Source organism: Puma concolor, chromosome C2, assembly GCF_028749965.1.
Source record: "Puma concolor isolate L17-30 chromosome C2, mPumCon1.1.hap2, whole genome shotgun sequence".
Taxonomy (NCBI): Eukaryota; Metazoa; Chordata; class Mammalia; order Carnivora; family Felidae; genus Puma; species Puma concolor.
In genome coordinates, this window is record NC_141675.1 from 65,485,327 (window position 1) to 65,505,604 (window position 20,278).

Here is a 20,278-nt window from a genome sequence, read left to right on the forward strand (position 1 = left end):
AATGATTTTTCTTTGCAGTGGGGAAGAATTAGAATGTAACCTGAAAGATCTCAGACCGGCAACTGATTATCATGTGAGGTGAGTTAGGATATGAGAGCTGACCTGTGTTGGGCATTCAGATTGCTAAAATAAATCGTGTGCTTCTATTAAAAAGTTTATGGTTAACAGCATTTTCCTAACCAAAAGTTGCTGTTCCTTGGCTCATTGGCCATTCATTAGTGTTCTGCCCTTGAGAATGTAGTGATTACACAGAAGTGTTTCTGGTAATAGAAAAATAGATGATACACTGAATCAAATTTTAAAAACTATTTTAAAGATAAATTGTATATAGTCTAAGATCTTTTGGACTGTATGGTTTAATATATATAATGTTTCCTTTCTATAAAACAAATGCATTTTTTTGCCATTGGTAGATCAGTTGTTTGTGATAGCCCATACCTATCTACTGTATGTTCAGCACAAGTGACTAAGTTCTGCCATGTTCCAAGAACGCCTTTGGACCTTAAAAGTCAATAGGTTTTGAAAAAAGACAAGTAATGCATATATCAAATTATCTCTGATAAGAATTAACCCAACTTGGCAAAACAGTGAAACAGTGAATCCATATAATCTGAAAGATAGTCTGAAATCTGTACTGTGATTTTTCTGGAGTCTCTGCTGTGACTACTCTGGAAGGCAGGGCTATAACTAATCTCAGAAAGAAAGAAATACAGCCAACCACAGACTTGTGAAGAGGAAAGTATTACATGAACTTATGCAGAGCTCATCTAATTATTTAAAGATACATTCACATATCCACTTGCAAATAGGTTTCTGACTGTGGTCCGTAACATTTTTTTAAATTTCAATTTTGACTTACAATTTTTTTTAATTTATAAGTTGACCAGAAATGGTAATTTTATCTAAAAGAGTACACAACAACGGTTTCTCTCTCCATTCTTCAGTTATGTATGTGTATGTCAGAATTGTGTAATAGAATTGCAACATCAAGCACACGTTCTTTATTATACTTACCAAAGGTTCCTTTGTAATGGAGTAGAGGGAGCAGAGCCTAAAAGGAGGAGCATACATTCATTATGAGGAGGCTTGCGTTCTAGTCTGGTTCTGCTGTGAATTAACTGTCGTAACTATGCTTAATCACATAGGTTGGAGGCCACAATTCTTCCTATAACAAAGGCAGGAGAGTAGGGATGTGTTCAGATTACGATACTTTATAAGCCATGTAAACGTTTAAATTAAGTTTAAAGCAATACATAAAAGCAAGGTGTTTTATATGCAGTTTTAAAGTGCTTATCTGCCTCGTTGCTGCGTTGTTTAGAAGAACTCTGTTGCAACTGTCTCTTCCTGTTCAAATCAAAACATTTGGGTTTTGAATCAGTTAGCTTCAGCCCAAACATATTGAATTTTTCAGTCTATACAAACAAAAAGATTTGTGTGCTTTGTGAAACTGAGATGATAGTAGAAATACTTTACTATTTCAAAAGGTTGATTTAACAGCAAACCAGAGCATGTAACACCGTATAGGGAGCCATGTAAATGTTCTCCATTAGTCGTCAACATATGTTTCCTTTTCTCTCCAACTTTTTTAACAGTTTATTGTTACTGCTTTATAAAGGTTCACTTTATTAATTTTCTGCTCATTCATGAGCTAACAATGTCTTTTTAAAGACACTTAAATGTCTTCAGGAGTCTGCCCTTTATTTGCCATCCCGTCTGTAGCTTACCTTCATTTCTTTCTGACTTATCTTACAAAGGGTGAATTCTGACAAGATTGGCTCATCAGTTCTTTTACGGCCACGTCTTAGGAACATCTTGAACTTCTGGGCAGATAAAAAGGAGTAATTCATGAACTCCCCAAGAGGAATAGGGACATGAGGTAGTGCCTCTCTAGAGGCTTTGGATCCAGACTTTGTCCTGACACATCTGGGACCTCTTGTAACATACATGACACATAGGTGACATAACACCACAGCCTAAGGCACCACCAACTGTCATTTGGTCTCTTTCTCTGCTTGCCAGAGAGAGAGAAAATTTTCCCTCTCTTCAGTAGCAAGCTCTTTTAGTATTTAAAAAAAAAAATAAAAAGAGTCTCTCCTAAGAAAAATGTCTACAGTCCAGATTTTACTTTTTTCTTGTCTGGCCCACAGTTCATATAGATCATTCCGTCTCTTGCCTCTTACGGTCTTTCATTTTTCAAGCGAGAGAAGAATCGAAATCCTTCCTGTGCCTGCTTAGATTAGCTTCCTCTGCCTTGAATAGCTTTGGTGAGGCAGCATGACACGTAGTGGACAGAGCTTGGAATTGGGGGTTAATGGCTCAGTCACTTGCTAAGGGGGTGTGCCGAGGCAAGCCATTTAAACTTAAATGGCCTTGTTTTCTTGTTTCTCATAAAATGAGAATAATAATGATACTGGCTTCAGGAAGATGGTGTGAGAACAAATGAAGTGTATGTGCAAACCTATCATAAATCTGGAAAGTGTATAAATGTTTTTGTTTGCCCAGAGTTGCTGCAGTGTTTCCACACTCTGATAATAAAAAAAAGACTTCATGATGCAGTCCTTTGAACCTGTGTATAGTTCGACCATATCACTTACTATTTTATTGGGATAAAGATATATACCATACTTGACACTGTCAAAAAAAAGGAGCAAAATCTCTTTTTCTGATGCAGTGGAGTTAATGTTCTCGAAGCCTTAGTTCCAGGAATGTCAACTTCTATCAAATACAGCAGCCTCAAATAAATGTGAAATTTAAAAGTCACCTATAAGACCTCAAAGGCTGTGTGGAATTTGTTTTCTCAGTCATTTCCATAATATAGGAGCTGCAAAAGAATTCCGTTATTGTACAGCCGCAAAACGAGTAATTATATTCATTGCCATTTTTATTTGTGCATTACCAATTTAGAAAGTGTCACCCCGGTGAGAGTCTGGAGAGCCAAGGATGGAAACAATGAGATATTTCTTTCAGCATTTCCAAGCAGGCTACCTTCTCCTTCCCGTTCTTAATATTGCACACTTTGACGAAGGCCTGCAGAAGTCTCCGTTCAAATCACTCTTCAATACAGTGAAAGATTTCTTTCTCAAATCGTATACTGAAGTCCCATCTGTGGCTTCTGTTCCTAACATTTCTTGCTGCCTTTGATTTTGCGACTCTGATTCCCTCCCCCTCATTCTGTTGGTTCCCTGTCTTTATTCGGTGCTTTTTCTCATTTTCAACTTTTTTCTCCCTTATGTTAGTATCGTTTGAGGTCACCCATCAGATATACAAACGTTTTTTTTAAATTTTTTTTAAATGCTTTCATTTATTTTTGAGACTGAGAGAGACAGAGCATGAGCAGGGGAGGGGCAGAGAGAGGGGAAACACAGAATCTGAAGCGGGCTCCAGGCTCTGAGCTGTCAGCACAGAGCCCGACGCAGGGCTCGGACTCACGGAGTATGAGATCATGACCTGAGCTGAAGTCGGACCCTTAACTGACTGAGCCACCCAGGCGCCCCTACAAACGTTTTTTTAAGCAGCAGTGTCTCAGTCATGGATCGTGGATGCTATCATTGAATGTCTGGTGCTTAGCATCAGTTCCTGGGCAAGACAGCTCGTGACTTCTTGTCAGCAGCCCACTGCGGTTATGGGAGTCATTTATTAGGAGACCAGTGGCATTTATATGTAAGTATATAGGTTTATGTACATAAACGTTTATATTCATTTAGCTATATGAATATTTACACATACGCAAAAATACCTAATTGGTATTCTAATTGGTAGTTACAGAATTAGTACTGACTTTGAAATAATCATTTTATTTGGGAGTCAAGAATTTATATTTTTATCAATAATAGGATAATCAGGAATTTGAGTGAAGGAATGGATAGCAATTTTATGACACAATTTGAAGCAGTTTTCCAGTCATTGGCATTAACAGTTTGGCAAAGAAGTTGTCCAGAAATGATATCATGTAGCAACATTTCTCAGAAAAATTATGTGATGAAACATTTCCAAAAATACGGTTGACCATCTCAGTACAGAATTATGAAATAGGTGTTATTGACTAGAAACTGTGGCTCCTACTATGTTACAGATGTGCTGGAGGAAGTTGGAGGCAAATTTCTGAAATTCTTGGAGCACCTGTTTCATAATCATTTAGTCAGTATTTAAGCTGAAACAAATGTGAAAATGTAACACAAGATTAATCATATCGTTAGAAAAATGTATCCTTCTTCGCTGTGATAAATGCAAAAGGAACTGAACTTTTTGCTGATTTATTTAACCTAAGAAACTGATCCTACCCCGCTGATGCTCATATCGCATGATGGTATTTAGAGAAAACACATCACCATCATATGAAAAACATTTTTGCGACCTTCTTAAAAATCACCATTTCCAGAGACATTTCGCTAAAAGTTACTGGTAAACACAGCTGGTGGTTATGACAATTAGTTGCTGTCTATTTACTGAACAACTTTAACTGACCGATATATCATGGGGTACTTAGATACTATGTCAAATTTTACATACTGTGTATGGCACATTTATATTGCCATATACAATGGATCTTGTTTCCTTTGTGGACAGAGTTTTATGAGTACAAAACACTGACCCCTAATTTCAACTGTAACATTCTTTCAGTTGAAAGACCAGAAAAATAATTCCTTGTGGCCCAGACAACTATGTATCTCCAACGTCCTCAAATTTTTACTTCTGCCACCAGGATCTTCGTTCCTCCCGACAATAGTCATCCTCCCAACCTGCCTCTGTCACTCATGTTCTCTAGGCTAATAAGTATGGATTTCCCAAGAATCTCAATAAAGAATGAACTTGACAGAGTCCAAATCTCCCCAGATAAGTAACTGCAGTCTGCCAGCCCTTCACAGGGCCTGTCCCTGCCTCATTTCCTCTGCTCTATTCTCCATGTAGATTTTTGGTGCTGTTTTTGTGAACATTTAGTACCCAGTATACCTGAGTATAGTCTGAATAAGCAAATGCCCAGTGATTATAAAGTGAAATCTACTAGGAACCTAAGCGGGTAAAGAGCTGGGTAAAAGGCAGTGGACAAGCAAATTTATTGCCAGGAAGACAGTAAGAGATGGGGAGGACTCTGAACTGGATAACACCTGCCCCATCCAAAGGCGGACTGTTCTCACCTTTATCTTGAGTACTATCAGGCAGGTATGCCGCTGTGTTGCTAGAAGCAGAGGTTCATTTTTCTAAATGAGAGATCTCCAGAACTTTTTGTCAGTGTTGGCTTAACCTTTAACCTTCTGTTTCAGAAAATTTCAGATACAGTCAAAAGTGGAGAGTAATTGGGGTGCCTGGGTGGCTTAGTTGCTTGAGCGTCTGATTTAGTCTTAGGTCATGATCTCGTGGTTTATGAATTCGAGCCCTGCGTTGGGCTCTGTGCTGACCGCTCGGAGCCTGGAGCCTGCTTCGGATTCTGTGTCTCCCTCTCTCTCTGCCCCTCCCCAACTCGCACTCTGTCTCTCTCTCCCTCCCTCTCAAAAATAAATAAACATTAAAAAAAATTTTTAAGTGGACAGTAATTGATGGGTTTTCGTATACCCATCATCGAGCTTCTTATTCCCTTGCTGCCCCTCCCTCCTCCTCCTACCCTACAGCTATGTCGAAGTCCAATCCAGACACCATCATGTTTCATCTATGAACCACATTACCGTCATCACATGCCCATCCAAAATAAGCAAAAATGATAACATTCCTTAACATCTTTAAAATTCAGGGACTCTTTCCATTTCCTCAACTGTCCTAAAAATGAAGGTTTTGTCTCTTCGGTTTGTGGTAGTTGAAATACAAACATGGCCTGAATATTCTGTTTGGTTGGTATCTTATAAATTTCTTTTAATCTGTAGGTTTCACCTCCCTTTTCTGTTTTGTCCCCGTGCAATTTATTAGTTAGAATAACTTTTTTGTCCTGTAGAATTTTCTGCAGTGTGGATCAGGCAGATTGCAACCCTGTAGTTTTGCTTAATATATTCTCTCTGTGTTTCCTATACAATGGGAAGGAGGCTTAATCAGATACAGGTTCCGTTTTTCTGGCAAGGATTTTGTAGGTTGTGGCATTATCGTTCATTAGGAGTGTATAATGTCTGCTTGTCTCTTTTTGTACTGACCATTGCCCGTGTCCATCCGTTCATGCACAGGGGGCTGTGATATTTTAAATCACTCTATTTTTTCCCTCTCTCCCACACATAGCTTGGGCCAGATGTAACCCACGAGCCACCAGCTGGAGAATCCAACTGATCTACTAAAGTTTAGGCAGGAACCCTGCCCACGTCGGGAATATTCTGTGATTCATTTTAAGTAATTTACTCCTAGTGAGCCTATCCTACTACATGGAAATGATCTAGCCAAATCTACCATTTCCTTTTATATTATCATGTTCCTATATTTAGGACATGCAAAAGGGAACATTTGGTTTCATCAGGTTGGGTGAAGAGCATCCTAGTAAGTGTATTTGTTTGGATCAGATGTTGTGGTGTCCTCCCCTAAGACAAAGAAATCAAATATCCAGTCATCTGTCTCTTACCTTTCAGGGTGGCAGATAGCATTAGTGATTTTAACTTGCATGACCTCTATAAATTCTTTGTGATAGACCTTGAGGAGAAGGGACTTTGCAAATCACACACCTAATTAGGTCCTGTTTTCCATAATGTCGTTATCTTTAGCTCTTGTTTATGTTCGCTGAGTAGAGTGAGGGGAGGTGGAGTGTGGGTGCTCAGAGAAGCATAATTGCAGGATGAGTAAGGACGGTAGGCAATAGAGGACAGCAGTTAGATTTACACGGCTGCATTCAGCTGAGGCAACTTTCTAGCCGTGTAGCTCTGGAAAGTTTACTTCCCCGCTGGATTCTGAGTTTTCTTCTGTCTTTAATGGGGCCTCACAAATTAAGGGCTTGATGTATTTGCCAGTTCTGAATAGCTTGAATCCTTGCATCTTTTTTAGGCCGCAAAAGTTTCTTTGTTGTCTTTTAAAACGAGTAGGTTTTCACGTTGGGATTTTTTTAATGCTGAATATTTTAAAAATGGAAAAATGGAAAGGAAGATGATAAAAATCAACATAGCCCTATTTTAGGATATTTGAAAGAAGTATAGTTTTATAATAGCACATTATGTGCTTTTTCTTCATAGCTTCTCTGGAGAAATCAGACCCATATGTTCGGTGTTGAGCCAGGCATTTTAATGTGCAGAGTACCCATCTTTAATCTCGGCGCCAGGTGCAAAAGTGAAATGTTCACATGGATAAGCTGTACCTGAACATTGTTTTTGTTGAGTTAGAGATGCACTTGGCAGTAACAAGCACACCGTCTGTATTTCTCCCAAATATCTGCAGTGTTATCAACAGTTTAAAGATGTTATCTATTCTACCCCATTGTGTATACTTCTTCTCTAGTTTGTAGGCTTGTCCCTTTTCGGCCAACCCTTAACTCTCCTTTCAGTCTTCTTCCAGACAGAGTCAGCTGGGGAGTGGTTCATGGTTTTAGAATGGATATTTGAAGACCACTTTGGGGATAAGGATGTTTTCTTATTCAGCATATTCTTTTCCAGTCAGTAGACCCAGCCTATCTTAATTGGGGCTGAGGGTTCTGACAATTAATGGAAGGAGAGAATGAGTTGAGGCACATTCCCTGCTGGGGTGATTATCCCCTGGAGATGCTGGCCATAGTTAGGTCAGGACATCCAGGAGATAAGAAGGAGTCATGGTGTGCAGCACCTCAATTTTGTTCCTCTCTGGAAAAAGGCCTGGGGCAAAGCACAGATAAAAACCCTGGTCATCTGTGATGGGCCACTGCCACTGACTGTTTGTCTGTTTGTTTTCAGGGTATATGCCATGTACAATTCCGTAAAGGGATCCTGCTCCGAGCCAGTTAGCTTCACCACCCACAGCTGCGCACCTGAATGTCCCTTCCCACCTAAGCTGGCACACAGGAGCAAAAGTTCACTAACCTTGCAATGGAAGGTGGGTAGCTCAAAGTGTCGGGAACAATGTGAAGAGTAGCCATTTGAAAAATTTTTATTTAGCATTACTCCAGTTTTGTGATGGTGTTAGATTTTCTACATAGTAACTGTGTGAAACAAATCTTTATGATATCAAAAGTCGGTATGTCTATAAAAATTGGGCAGAGCGGTAGTAGATGGAACTACAAAAAGAAGTTTGAGCTCTCAGGGCACCTGGGTGGCTCAGTCGGTTAGGCATCTGACTCTTGGTTTTGGCTCAGGTCATGATCTCGCAGTTTGTGAGTTTGAGCCCTGCATCATTGTCTACACTGACAGTACGGAGACTGCTTGGGATATTCTCTCTGTCTCTCTCTCTCTCTCTCTCTGCCCCTCCCTTGCGTTCTCTCTCTCAAAAAAAAAAAAAAAAAATACACTTAAAAAACATTTAGCTCTCTTTGCAGGGATAAATCTTTTAGAATCATAAGTAATGCCTTATAGGTGATATAAATACTTAGATAACTGAATTTCATCACTTTTTTAAGTTTATTTATTTTGAGAGAGAGCAAGAGTGGGGGAGGGGCAAAGAGAAAGGGAGAGAGAGAGAGAATCCCAAGCAGGCTCTGAGCCTGTTGCAGGGCCTCGATCCCACAAACCATGAGATCATGACCTGAGCCAGAATCCAGAGTCAGACGTTTAAATGACTGAGCCACCCAGGCGCCCCTGAATTTCATCGCTTTCTAATGGTTTACTTCATTTCAGGAAACAGTTGAGGACTTTAGTAAAAAGTTTTTATAAAGAAAGATTTAGAAAAAAGTAAGTTTTGGGCTCCATTGGCTTCTTTCAGTGGCAACTCTGAAATGTTTAATATTTAAAACTGCCTAGAATTTTTAGTGTTCTAAACTACATTAAGACTTAATTCGTTTTTACTAACTAGGCCTTAGATCTATTAGGATTACCAATTATTTTTTAAAGTCTAAGTTATATAGTAGTTTTCATAAAATACAGTTCACTGACTACAAATCGCTCCTGCCAAAGAGAGGTCCTAAAGGTGTATTGTTAGCTCATTAGTCACAGTTGTGTGTTTGCAAGAAAACAGTAGATTCTGTTATCAATATCTATAGTAATTATTTCTCTATGTTTATATATTTTTTAAATGTTTGTTTTTTTTTGGAGGGGGAATGGCAGAGAGAAAGGGGGACAGGATCCAAAGCAGGCTCTGTGCCGACAGTAGAGAGCCCAATGGGGAACTCGAACGCACCAACCGTGAGATCATGACCTGAGCAAAAGTCGGATGCTTAACCGACTGAGCCACCCAGACACCCCTCTCTGTTTATATTTTAAAATGTGTTTAAGATGTGAATTTTTAGAGGTAGAGATAAAAATTTGTGGTGTTTGGGGAATACACTAATGTGTAAAAGAAATAAGATGGCTAGGGAGGTCTCTTATTGGTAAAGATATATTTTGTCCTTTGGTTCCTAGACCAGGAGGTTGAATTTAACCAGGGCATCCATAAAAGCCATTGAGAGTAGTGGTTAGCAGCAAAGCATGGGCTTCTGGAGACCCCTCTCGTGTGGGCTGCGTTCTCATAGGCACTGGCCAACATGGAGTATGTTACTTGGCAAAGGCAAAGCTTAGACTGGCTTAGAATCTGAACTATTTTATTTTCCTTCCTGGCTTCCAGGGATAATCCAGGTCAGTGATTCCCTACCTTTTCCGAGTTGTAACACTCAACTAACCGGTCGTCATTGTTTCAGTCCTTGGAGATACACATTTTAAAACATGTTCTCTATTTGCACGTATACGCACATAAGCATATCTTTTTTAAAGAAAAGAATTAAAATTCATTTTGTTTGCAAAATATAAGAAATCTTCTTAAGATTGCCAGAGGGACCCCGGGGTCTTATAAACCTAAAGTTGGGAATCACTGATACATACTCTGCTTAAAACCTGGATGAAATTCAGGTCTTTGGCAGACCAGCATCTTCAAGAAAAAGTTTACTTATTAGGACGAAAGTATTTCACATTTTCTTTCTCCTTTTATTTAATTTAATTATAGATCAGAAACATACATTTGTTCCACTAAGTCATGTACAAACTTGAAAGTTCTGGATTCAGTTCAGTGTTTGCTTAAATGTCCTTAGAACAGATCTCCTGATCACAGTGCTCTAGCTGAGGGGCACAAGGACAGGGGACAGTGCTGTCACTGCCCAGCTGCCCTTGAATCCAGGAAAACATCGAGAGAGTGCAAGATCTAACTTCTTCTTATTAGTCAGCAATAGGAGATTGGGCAATACAAAAACCAAAGTCGGTGTTCCCACCCTCAAGGAATTAAGAACTCGGTGGTGGGGCAGGAAGTGTATCATAGAAGAAACTACTGAAAGAACAGTTTCTCTAGCAAAATTTGTAAACATCATAAATGTAGTTCTTATCTTAGAAATGTGTTCTCATCTAAAACTTTGATTGTGTCCATTACTTAGAACTTCAGATGTATCCCTGTCTACCAAATTGAGCCCACAAAAGCCTGAAATTACGGTTCAGTAGGACATACAGCACTCCCCTGAAATCTGGCTTTGAGACTCAGATTATATGACTCAGAAGATGAAAGGAGAAGGAAGGAAGGAAAGGAGGGAGAAGAGTTTCTTTATGAATTTGACTAATATTTACTGAGCCCTTGATGTCGTTTTATTATTAGCCAAAATAAAACAACCGCTATTGTTTACTGAGTGCTTCCTCAGTACCTGGTATCGGGTAGGTGATTGATATATATATTCTCCCAATTACTTGTCGCATCCATTTATTCTTGGAACACAATATTAAACAATGATATTAAGGGCCTAACAAAAGACCACACATGACAAACAGCCAAGCCGGGTTTTAGTGTAACTCCAGTGACCTGGCTGCCCTTTACTAGGTAGGACAGTGCCGTTTGTGGGGCTCCAGCTCTTTCCTGGGGAAGGGGCCAGGCCCAGACACATTTGTGCAATGAGGGAGTGGTCTCCTCTTCCTTCTCGTTGCCTGCTCCCTGCAGCACCCCCTTCTGGCAGGCCTAACCCTGCACAGCACTCGTCTCCAAAGTTTTCTGCCCCCCTTCCCATTGTCCAAGGCCTGTTTCTTAGTGAAATAGACCTCAGCATGCTTTTAAGAGGAAAGCAAATTATGAAACTTCTTTTTGCTAACATGTGAAGGGCTAATTGCTCTTGGTAATCTCTCAGGGGATCTCATCATTTTTCCTCTTTTTTTTTTTTTTTAAGGGAAATCTCAGTGGCACAAAAGGCTCTCTAATCTTAAGCACTTAAAAAAAAAAAAAAAAAAAAAAAAAAAAAAAAGCAACTGTATGGAGGAAGTTACAAAACTATAGACTCTTGACCCTGAACCTAGCTGGGTCAGATTTACCCCCGCAAGACTCCAAGCAGCATCTAAGTTTCTCAGCTTCCTTTTTAATCTCTCCCTTCTTAACGTGCTTCTTGAAAGTTTTATCCCCAGAGGAAGTAGGGCACCAAGTAGGTGTAAAGGTAGAGGCAGTGGGGAAAGCAGGTTTGGCTCTTTGTGTGGGACATGATTTATTATTGGGGTTGGGGGGGGCTTTCTCTACAGTTGAATTGTATTAAAATTCATTTGTGGTAATGTTTCCCAAGGAAATGCAGGAGCCACTGGGGTGATCCCTCTTAGGGGAGAGCACAGGACTAGCATAGGTACTGTATTTGAATCAAGTGGGTAGCTCCTAAGTTTTGTCTGTGAACAGCTTTCTCTCATCTCATTTTACTATTTTTCTTCTTTTCAGGCACCAATTGACAATGGTTCAAAAATCACCAACTACCTTTTAGAATGGGATGAGGTAAGCATATTTTCATATCCATCCAACTAAAACGCCACTGCAGAAACAAAGTTGCTGAACAAATAACCACTTTATGCTTTTTTAAGATGCACTAAACAGATGGGGGAGGAAAGAACGTAAATAGAGAAAAGTTTAACCCTATAGTATTGACTGTGGAAAAGCAGGACAGACTAAAGTCGCATAATGAATTGTATTAGATTGCATTAAATGTATGTACTTGCTTTATTTGCAAGAAATTCTACTGAAAGAAAAGACAGGGTCTTAATCTATTATGGAGTCCCTGGTGCCCAGCCAGCCATCAATTAGTATTATAAATCGACTGCTCTGTTATCTTGAGTGCTCAGGGCCATTCTGCATAGATGGTTTTGATAAGGTAACCCACACTGTGGCTTAGGAAACGTAATTTGTTTCTGCTTTTTGAAGCCATGGATGAACATTGGTGTTGCACCATTGGGTGTTCTCTGTGGGACAGTTGGAGCCATGCCTGGAGGTCTCACTCTACCAATGGCACGTGTGATCATCCTGTGGACTAGAGCACCCTATAACAGGCTACCTTCTTGCTGTTTCTGTCACCAGAGGTCCTAGGGTGGTATCCATGGTGAAGTTTCCTTATTCTCAAGGCCGCTGGGTGCTGAATGGTGACCCTGTGCGTTTCTGGCCTTGCTAACACCACCCACAGAATCTCAGGCAGGAAATGCTGGATGCAGAAAGAAGCCTTTCGTTTCTAAAAAGGGACTGTACTTATTGTCCCTGTGGCTGTTCTATTCATTCATTCGTTCATTCACCCTTGCTCTATTCTATCTGTCAGTGATTGAGCAAACAGACGAAGATTTAAGAATAGGAAATGTGGAATTGGGAGAGAAATGCAAGTTAATAGTCTTTGTGACTTAAATTCAGGGGGATTTTAAAGGTTCAGAATACAGGCTTAGGCAAAAAGTGACTTGTCGAGTGTGGAAAAAATATTCCCACCAAATGTAGAACGAAAGTGGACAAAACTCGCACGTGCAGTTTTGATGTGAAAAAGGGAGCCCTTCGTCACTTTCTGCAGAAGTGTGTTTTCGCATCTGGGTTGCATCTGAACGCTGGGGCTCCATGTTACCAAAGACAACGATCTATTGTTCTGGGGATCCTTGTGAACAGTTCCTATGTACAGATTGGTGAAATCTCAGACTTGACCAGGATATTTTACAGATTAGGTGGGTTTCATTTTAAAGTGGTTTGAAGGGAAAGCGAAACCACCCCCATGGCTCTTGTGGAAAGAGATTTTTATAGGCAGTTCAGAAGGCTGGAAAGGAGCCTGGCCGACCTGTGAGCACATGGCCACACCTTACCATCTCCCCCTCCTCCGTAAGGACGAGTGAGTGTTGACTGAGAGTGTTTTTAAGTGTCTGTTGGTGTGTTGCACTGATGTGCCTGATGCTTTTTCTCATATCTTGAGGTTTTACATCAAGATAGAATTTACCACTGAAGAGGAGGCAGGTTTTCATCTCAGATCTCCTCTCCGAGCTGTGCGTCTGTGTGTGGGTGTCCTTTTTTTTTTTTTTTTTTTTTTTTTTTTTTGCTGCTTTGGACCATGGCCTCATAAGTGAAGTAAGGTCAGAGAAGTCGAGTATTTGGATGGGAAACCTCCAAGGAAAACCCAGGTGCTGCAGGAAATGGTCATGGTGACTCAGTTGTTGGCCTTCTTCCCTTTGAATTTGGATGGAAAGTGTCCTGGCAGGATGCGTGGAGGAAATAAGCTACAGCGTCACATGAAATGGAGAAGCTTTGTCTAATGACCGTTTATAATCAATAGCACCCACTACAGGCTCGCAACCGCACAATGTTAAATTGTTCATTTTTTTGCCTTCTCCTGCCTCTCCCCGCTTGCTGTCTTTCCATCCTCTCCTTGCTCCCATCTTCATTCTTCAGGCTTTGTCCTTCCTCTTCATTTTCTCTCCACTTGCTAATTCCTGCTGGTGTTGACTCTCTTAAGCCTTATCGAAGATTCCAGGTGAGTGAACTCCCACCTACCACAGACCTTTTGCCAACATAGGAATGCTTTTGTCTTCCGTGGCTTACTATTCACCTTCTAGAAAGACTTCTGGACCCTAAACTCTCCTGTGAGCTCCCTGAAAGGAGAGGATAGTTGAAAGAACACCAAGATGAGGAGCTGTAAATTCTGTTCCAGGTTTTATACTGCTCCAGTCCTCAGTTTACCCATCAGCTCATGTATACTTACGTCATTGACACTCTCTCAAAACTCCTTATTTAGGATTGTCCCTTCTGATAAGAGTGTATTTTAGGATCCTTTTCACTGTTGTTTGTTTATTAAATACTTGAGCATTCGTGGAACAGACCCTCAGTGTCTCAACACTCTGCACTGTCCTGTGAGGGATCTGTGACATAGGGAAGCTCTCTTACTCTGAGAGCTGAAAAAAGCTCATGTAATGCTATCCTCCTGTACTTTTTGAAACAGACGTAAATAAAACAGACTTAACCACTTGCTTCTCAAATTTTTCCATCAAATAGCTTTTTTGCTTTATATGCTGGCTCTCTCCTTTTCAGTCCCTCCAAAAAAGATTTTAAAATGGTGTCATTGGGTTTCCTGACAGTGAGAATAGAAGCAATAGTAACCAATTCATTCCTGCCTGTTGTGTCATTTCAGAAGTAATGTTTCTGACAGAAACTAATAGCTGGTATTTCTAAATTCGGGGCTAGGTTGGGGATCAGTAGCCCTCTTGAGGCACCTCACTTAGGTTGATTTCTGCACCACACCACCCCCCCCCCCCCCCACCCCGCCATTCCCATACTACTCATGACTTCGTGAAGGAAGAAAATCAGATGCACAGAGAACGACATCTGACCTCCAGGAAGTGTGAGCACATGGGGCCCTGGGTATCCCTTTAAAACCTTCTGCCCTTCAAAACCTTCTGCTGGTAGTCTCTGGACTCAGGTACATCTAGTACCAGGAACTATTTCCAGAATCTGCCCTAGTGGAGCATAATGCCCTGGGAAGAGCCAGTAGTTAATCAATAGCTAACTGCTGCTGGTCTCTAAGGTCAGGTGTAGCCCTAATGGGTCACAGAAAACAGAAGCCTGTTACAGCTCAGGGGGAAGCTGATACTCTCTCTCCCCTAAATTCATTGTCTTTAATGTTGCATTACTGTTCCACAGAATTCACTTGGAAATTACTCACTAATTGTTCTGCCAGAGGTTAGCTGCCTACTTTTCTCTGTTAGTAATCATAACTAGATAGTCCTTGAGTTTTAAGTCAGGGTGGGAAGTAACTCTGACTGGGAGATGGTAATGAGCCACCAAAAATGGACCACACGGGTGTCACTGGCTTTTCAGCTGTGGCCATCAGTTTTGATCTTCCCCTGAGACAGAGCAGTTTTCATAATGTGGAAAGGTACGCACTTTGCTGGTCCCTTCCTCCTCCTGTGGTGACTCAGATGAGTTGTGGCGTTTACAGGCATGGGACCTGAGAGCCGACCTTGCATTTTTATAGACTTTTAGCCACTGTTTGCCTCCGGGAGATACCATTGGAAAGGAAGGAGGTCATTTTCAAAGTACTGTTCTACTTGACTGTAGGATGAGCCACCATTATATTTTAACCTCTTCCTGATCACACTGTGGCCCCCACCCCCACGTTTACCCCTACATTTGCATTTTAATTCATAAGTCATAGGCTTCCGGCTGGCAGAAAGCAGGCCCAAAGCCTTATGAGGGTTTCTATCTTTTGCTAGATTTGAGTTTTATACCCAGCCTGACTTCAAAGAAACAGCAAACTTACTGCTTTATGAATCCAGTTTTAGTTTAGTCCAGAATTATGAGTAGGAGAACACAGCAAAACCATGCTTCGATGCTAGGTTTCTCAAGGTGAACGTTCTTTTTCACAATGGAGATTTGGGGATAGGAGTTCAGGAGGGAGGACCTACTGCTTAAAGCTCACTACCCCATCCACTGACCCTCCCTGCCCGTGAGCTAACCAACCCCTTTGTCCTGCCCACACCCCTCTTTTGGGCACCTCCAGAGCCACATTATCTGCCCTGTTGCTTCTCTGCCTGATGGCACTGAGGTATCCAGTAGGGGGTGGGAGTTTTTCTCTAGAAGCTAAAATGTAGGGATTGAGGACAGATCTCTCTATGGTAGGGAGGGGCTTTTACTAAAAAGAATTAGTAACCTCCAGTTGACTTGCACATCAATGCCTGCTAGGTCTGTTTTAAGGGATGGTGATCTGGCCTTTTTCTTTTCTTTTCTTTTCTTTTCTTTTCTTTTCTTTTCTTTTCTTTTCTTTTCTTTTCTTTTTTTTTTAACAAGTAAAAGAACAAACTTCACAGTCAGATAGGAACTTTCTTTTCCATTTTAGAAAACGTTCAGTCCTGTAAAGGAAGTGTGTATGGAAACTTGTCAACAGAGTTTTACTCTTAGATAAGGTTTTCGGTTGTACCATTTAGAAGCCCTACCTGGTGCTGTGTGGCCTGGAACCCTATTGCTGATATGTCTCAGTCACATGGCATCCACTGAGGGAGACTTGGATTCCGAGTGTCTGCTTTATCTCTTACCAGTCAAGCAGGTAACTGAGGCCCCAAGTCTTAGCTTCTCCACTCGAAATCAGTGTCCGTTATCCCACTGGGGTTCGGTGGGTTAACTTGGGCAACAGCAGATGCAATATAATGAGTATTTCATGTCCCCTAAGTGCATATTAGGATCTGGGGCAGGAAAAGTCAGCCGTTAGAAGGACTGTATGAGGGGATTATGACATTCTTCTGTGGAACTTTGAGGAGCCTTGAGGCTAGTGTCTCCAGTTTGAACAAAACAAACACGGATGTCAGTGCTATATATAGATGTTAATTTGCCATTAGCTTGGCTTCCGGACATGACATGTAGAGAACATACAAAAGAACCAAAAAAAATAGCTTTGTGGGAATGTGACTAGTACAGTTCCCAAGATTCTTCCTCCCATGTGACTCAGCTAGCCCAGATAGGAATTTCACATGTGGCCGTCCTGGTGACTAATGAGCCAACACAGCTGCAAAACATAGGCGACTAAGAATGACATAAATGCCACAGAAATCAAGGAAGTGTAATTTGACGTAGAAAGAGCAGAAGAGGCCAGCAGCAGGTGGAGCCCACAAAGCCCCTGGGGACCCATTATCGAGCCTAACCACGCTCAGCAGTCCTGTTGCAGAAACCTCATGGAGCTGACAACAGGCCATAGAGTGTCGCTTCGTAGACACCTAGGTTAGGAAGAGCCAACTTAGCTCATTTAGGGATTGAGCTGGCCCCTTAGCAGGTGCTTGGTAATTAGTTTACTAAAAACATTACTTCTTAGCTTAGGTGTCGCACAATTAGCACTGATAATCTTTCAGAATGCTTCTTGGCACCAGTGAATTTGCCCATGGCTTCTCTGGTTGGACAGACAGCCGTTCACGGAAGGTACTGGAGCTTCAGCAAGCACAGTGACTTCCTGGGTCTCCCACAGTGCGGGAGAGAGCCCCCTGAGAATCCGGCCGACGCTTTCTCCGAGGTGCCGCACTGCTTTGGTTGCATAGCGTTGGTGCAGTGAGAAAACTGGTTTGCATCCCCAAGCCATCGCCCCTGCCTGACTGAAATATAAGGGAAGCTGCCACTTGCCAGGCCTGTGTGCTCTTTCAGTCATTCTCGGGGAACGCCCTCATGGAGATTGCAGAGTGGGGTCCCGGGATCACGTGGCACTCGCTCCATCACAAACCATCTTTCACACAGGAGCCTTAAGCCCAGTCAGTGACCTGGCAGAGTAGTAGTGTTTTGCCACATCACAGACCTTCAGTGCCACACCCCCGGGTGGTTTCAGAGAGCCAGGGGGGCAGCATCCTCCCCTGTAGGCTCTGTTGGTGGGAAGTAGGCCAGGATAGATTTAGAACTGAGAGGGGCTCATAGGTACCAAAGGCAGAGCTAAGTTAAAAGGAGCCCTCACTTTTAGGGACCTCCGCCCCAGATATCTGCACACCTGAAGCAGATTCTGTCATTTGTCACGTGTGCAGGATGGGTTATTGTGTGTTTGGGGAGCAGACTTTGTGGGCAACTTCTGGCTGCCACTAAATGACAAATCCCTTTCTTGGTCCGTGGCACCTAATTTATCAACTCATGTTTTTCATGCTTGTTGGATGCCAGCTGGAAGATGACTGCCTTGTGCCTTGGCCAGGTGGATGGACTAAGTCCGTCCATGCCGTGGTTCACGCGTCAATACTACGGCAGCCTGTCCTACAGTCACCCCTTGCTACTTTCCTTTCCCTTCTCTGGGCCAGTGGCAACCTTCTGGTCTTATCAAAGCACTGGACATTCAGATGAGCCTCCATATTGGGAGGAATATATAGGAACGTTGTATTCCTTGGATTCAAATCAGAGGACCTGCTGATTATCCTTGACTATTTCAGGGACCTAAGCCTCTCCCACTAATAGAAACATCTAGTGTGCCAAGGGCTAAGATGCATGCAGTATTTATTTAGTAACATGCAACACAAACAATCCCACCCCCCTTTTCTTACCCGTGAAAGTAACTCTGTGCCAGTGTGCTCAAAATGAAAGAGCCATCACTGAGGGGAGAGTGAGGTTTGGCACGAGGAACCTTTGAATCCACCCAGATGTGGAGCGTCTCTACCCCCTGTTAGGAGCCCCTCCTTATATATGGTTATGCTGAACGCATACACGCTCTTTTATTTCTCAAGCCAACATTTATCTTTGATGTTGCCTAGGGCCGGCCAGTGCTGGCACGACTTCTAAATATAGACGTGCTAGCAGACTAAATCTTTGAGGCTGGCAGTAGTTCAGTTGGCCAGCGCAACTTTATTTTTTATTTGATTTATCGTTGCCATTTTTGACAGGTTGGACTATGCTGTTACAGAGAGTGCCCAGCCCCAGAATCATTCGGCCCAGGTCTCGATCCAGCAGCCCTGGGCCACGAGCACATGACAACCGATAACCAAGTTCACGTAACTTCTTTAGCAGGCAGTTAGTTACCAAACCTGGTAAGAGCAGCTCAGCTCCGGAAGGCAGTGGGTGCGGCTGTGAAAGAACCTGTGAGACAAGGAGGTTGATGGAAAGAGGCCTAAGGTTAAGAAACATCAGGAAGAGTTCTCATGACCAGAGGGAGGTGGTTCCCCATGGATTCTAACGCCCTTGTGGTGGCCGCTCTGATTTCCTTGTGCCAGGAATCAAGCTGTCTTAAAGAGGAACAGGAAGGATCTTTTCCAATCTATTAATTAGAAGGCAATTGAAAATATCAGCCAACTTCAGCTAGTAGTGCCAGTGTGGGGAATACAGACTCCCAGGGTTGTTAGTGCCAGGCTAATTGGAAATGTTAGCCAAAGCAACCACATTCCCCACAGTCTCCAGAATTACTCTTGGCAGAAAAATACTGTAGCCTGAATTAATTGAGTTAGGCATGAGTTATATGTATAGAATCAGCCATGGATGTGTTAAATAAGCTCTTTTTAATGGGAAACCAACCCATTTAGAGGATTCATCTTCCCAAGTACTGAGGGCAGTTTTATGAAGACACGGAAATTAATAAAGAAGGAAAAGTGACTTGAAAAAATAGTTGCTTTCAGTCTTTTAGTTACATAGTTCTACAAATTAAGAGTTACTTTTAAACATATTTTAACCTTAAAAATCAGTTGCATTTTATGAAATGGATCAAATGCCTTTTATTTAGCAGTTTTTAAATAAGCAGACCCATCTGTAAATTGACATCTCTACTGGAACTTTATTCCATTATGTGTTTGTGAACAGATACCACAGAGAGGTGGAAACCTAGTACCACGTGGTGGTCATCTGAAAGGTTTTTTAATTTGTTCACTCCAGTAGCTTTAGGCTACACCATACCTGAACCATCCCCAAAAGACTGTTGCATGTCTATATTTTAAAATGTGTCCGGGGCGCCTGCGTGGCTCAGTTGGTTAAGTGTCCAACTCTTGATTTTGCCTCAGGTCATGATCTCACAGTTCCTGAGATTGAGCCCCGTGTCAGGCTCAGTGCTGACAGCGCGGAGCCTGCTTGGGATTTTGTCTCTCCCCCTCTCTCTGCCCCTTCCCTGCTTGCACACTCTCTCTCTCTCTCTTCTCTCTCTCTCTCAAAAATAAATAAATCAACTTTAAAAAAATCTCCCAACGTTTCTCTACAGCGTTTGGGATAGTATTAAAAATCTTGCGTCAGTCTAAAATATAACGCTGTAGGGGCGCCTGGGTGGCGCAGTCGGTTGAGCGTCCGACTTCAGCCAGGTCACGATCTCGCGGTCCGTGAGTTCGAGCCCCGCGTCAGGCTCTGGGCTGATGGCTCAGAGCCTGGAGCCTGTTTCCGATTCTGTATCTCCCTCTCTCTCTGCCCCTCCCCCGTTCATGCTCTGTCTCTCTCTGTCCCAAAAATAAATAAATGTAAAAAAAAAAATAAAATAAAATAAAATAAAATAAAATAAAATAAAATAAAATAAAATAAAATAAAATATAACGCTGTACGGTGTAGTAACCGCATTGCCCTTGCT

At 41.9% G+C, this 20,278-nt stretch overlaps 1 protein-coding gene across 2 annotated transcripts in view; it reads left to right on the plus strand.

Annotated features, from left to right (window-relative positions):
* Positions 1-20,278, plus strand: part of FNDC3B (fibronectin type III domain containing 3B) — a 364,422-nt gene that overhangs the window by 271,706 nt on the left and 72,438 nt on the right. For both annotated transcript variants that reach the window (XM_025913173.2, XM_086674725.1), the window contains exons 9-11: positions 19-78; positions 7,824-7,962; positions 11,722-11,775. In XM_025913173.2, coding sequence (XP_025768958.1) covers positions 19-78; positions 7,824-7,962; positions 11,722-11,775 — 253 coding nt within the window. The remainder of the gene's footprint in view (positions 1-18; positions 79-7,823; positions 7,963-11,721; positions 11,776-20,278) is intronic.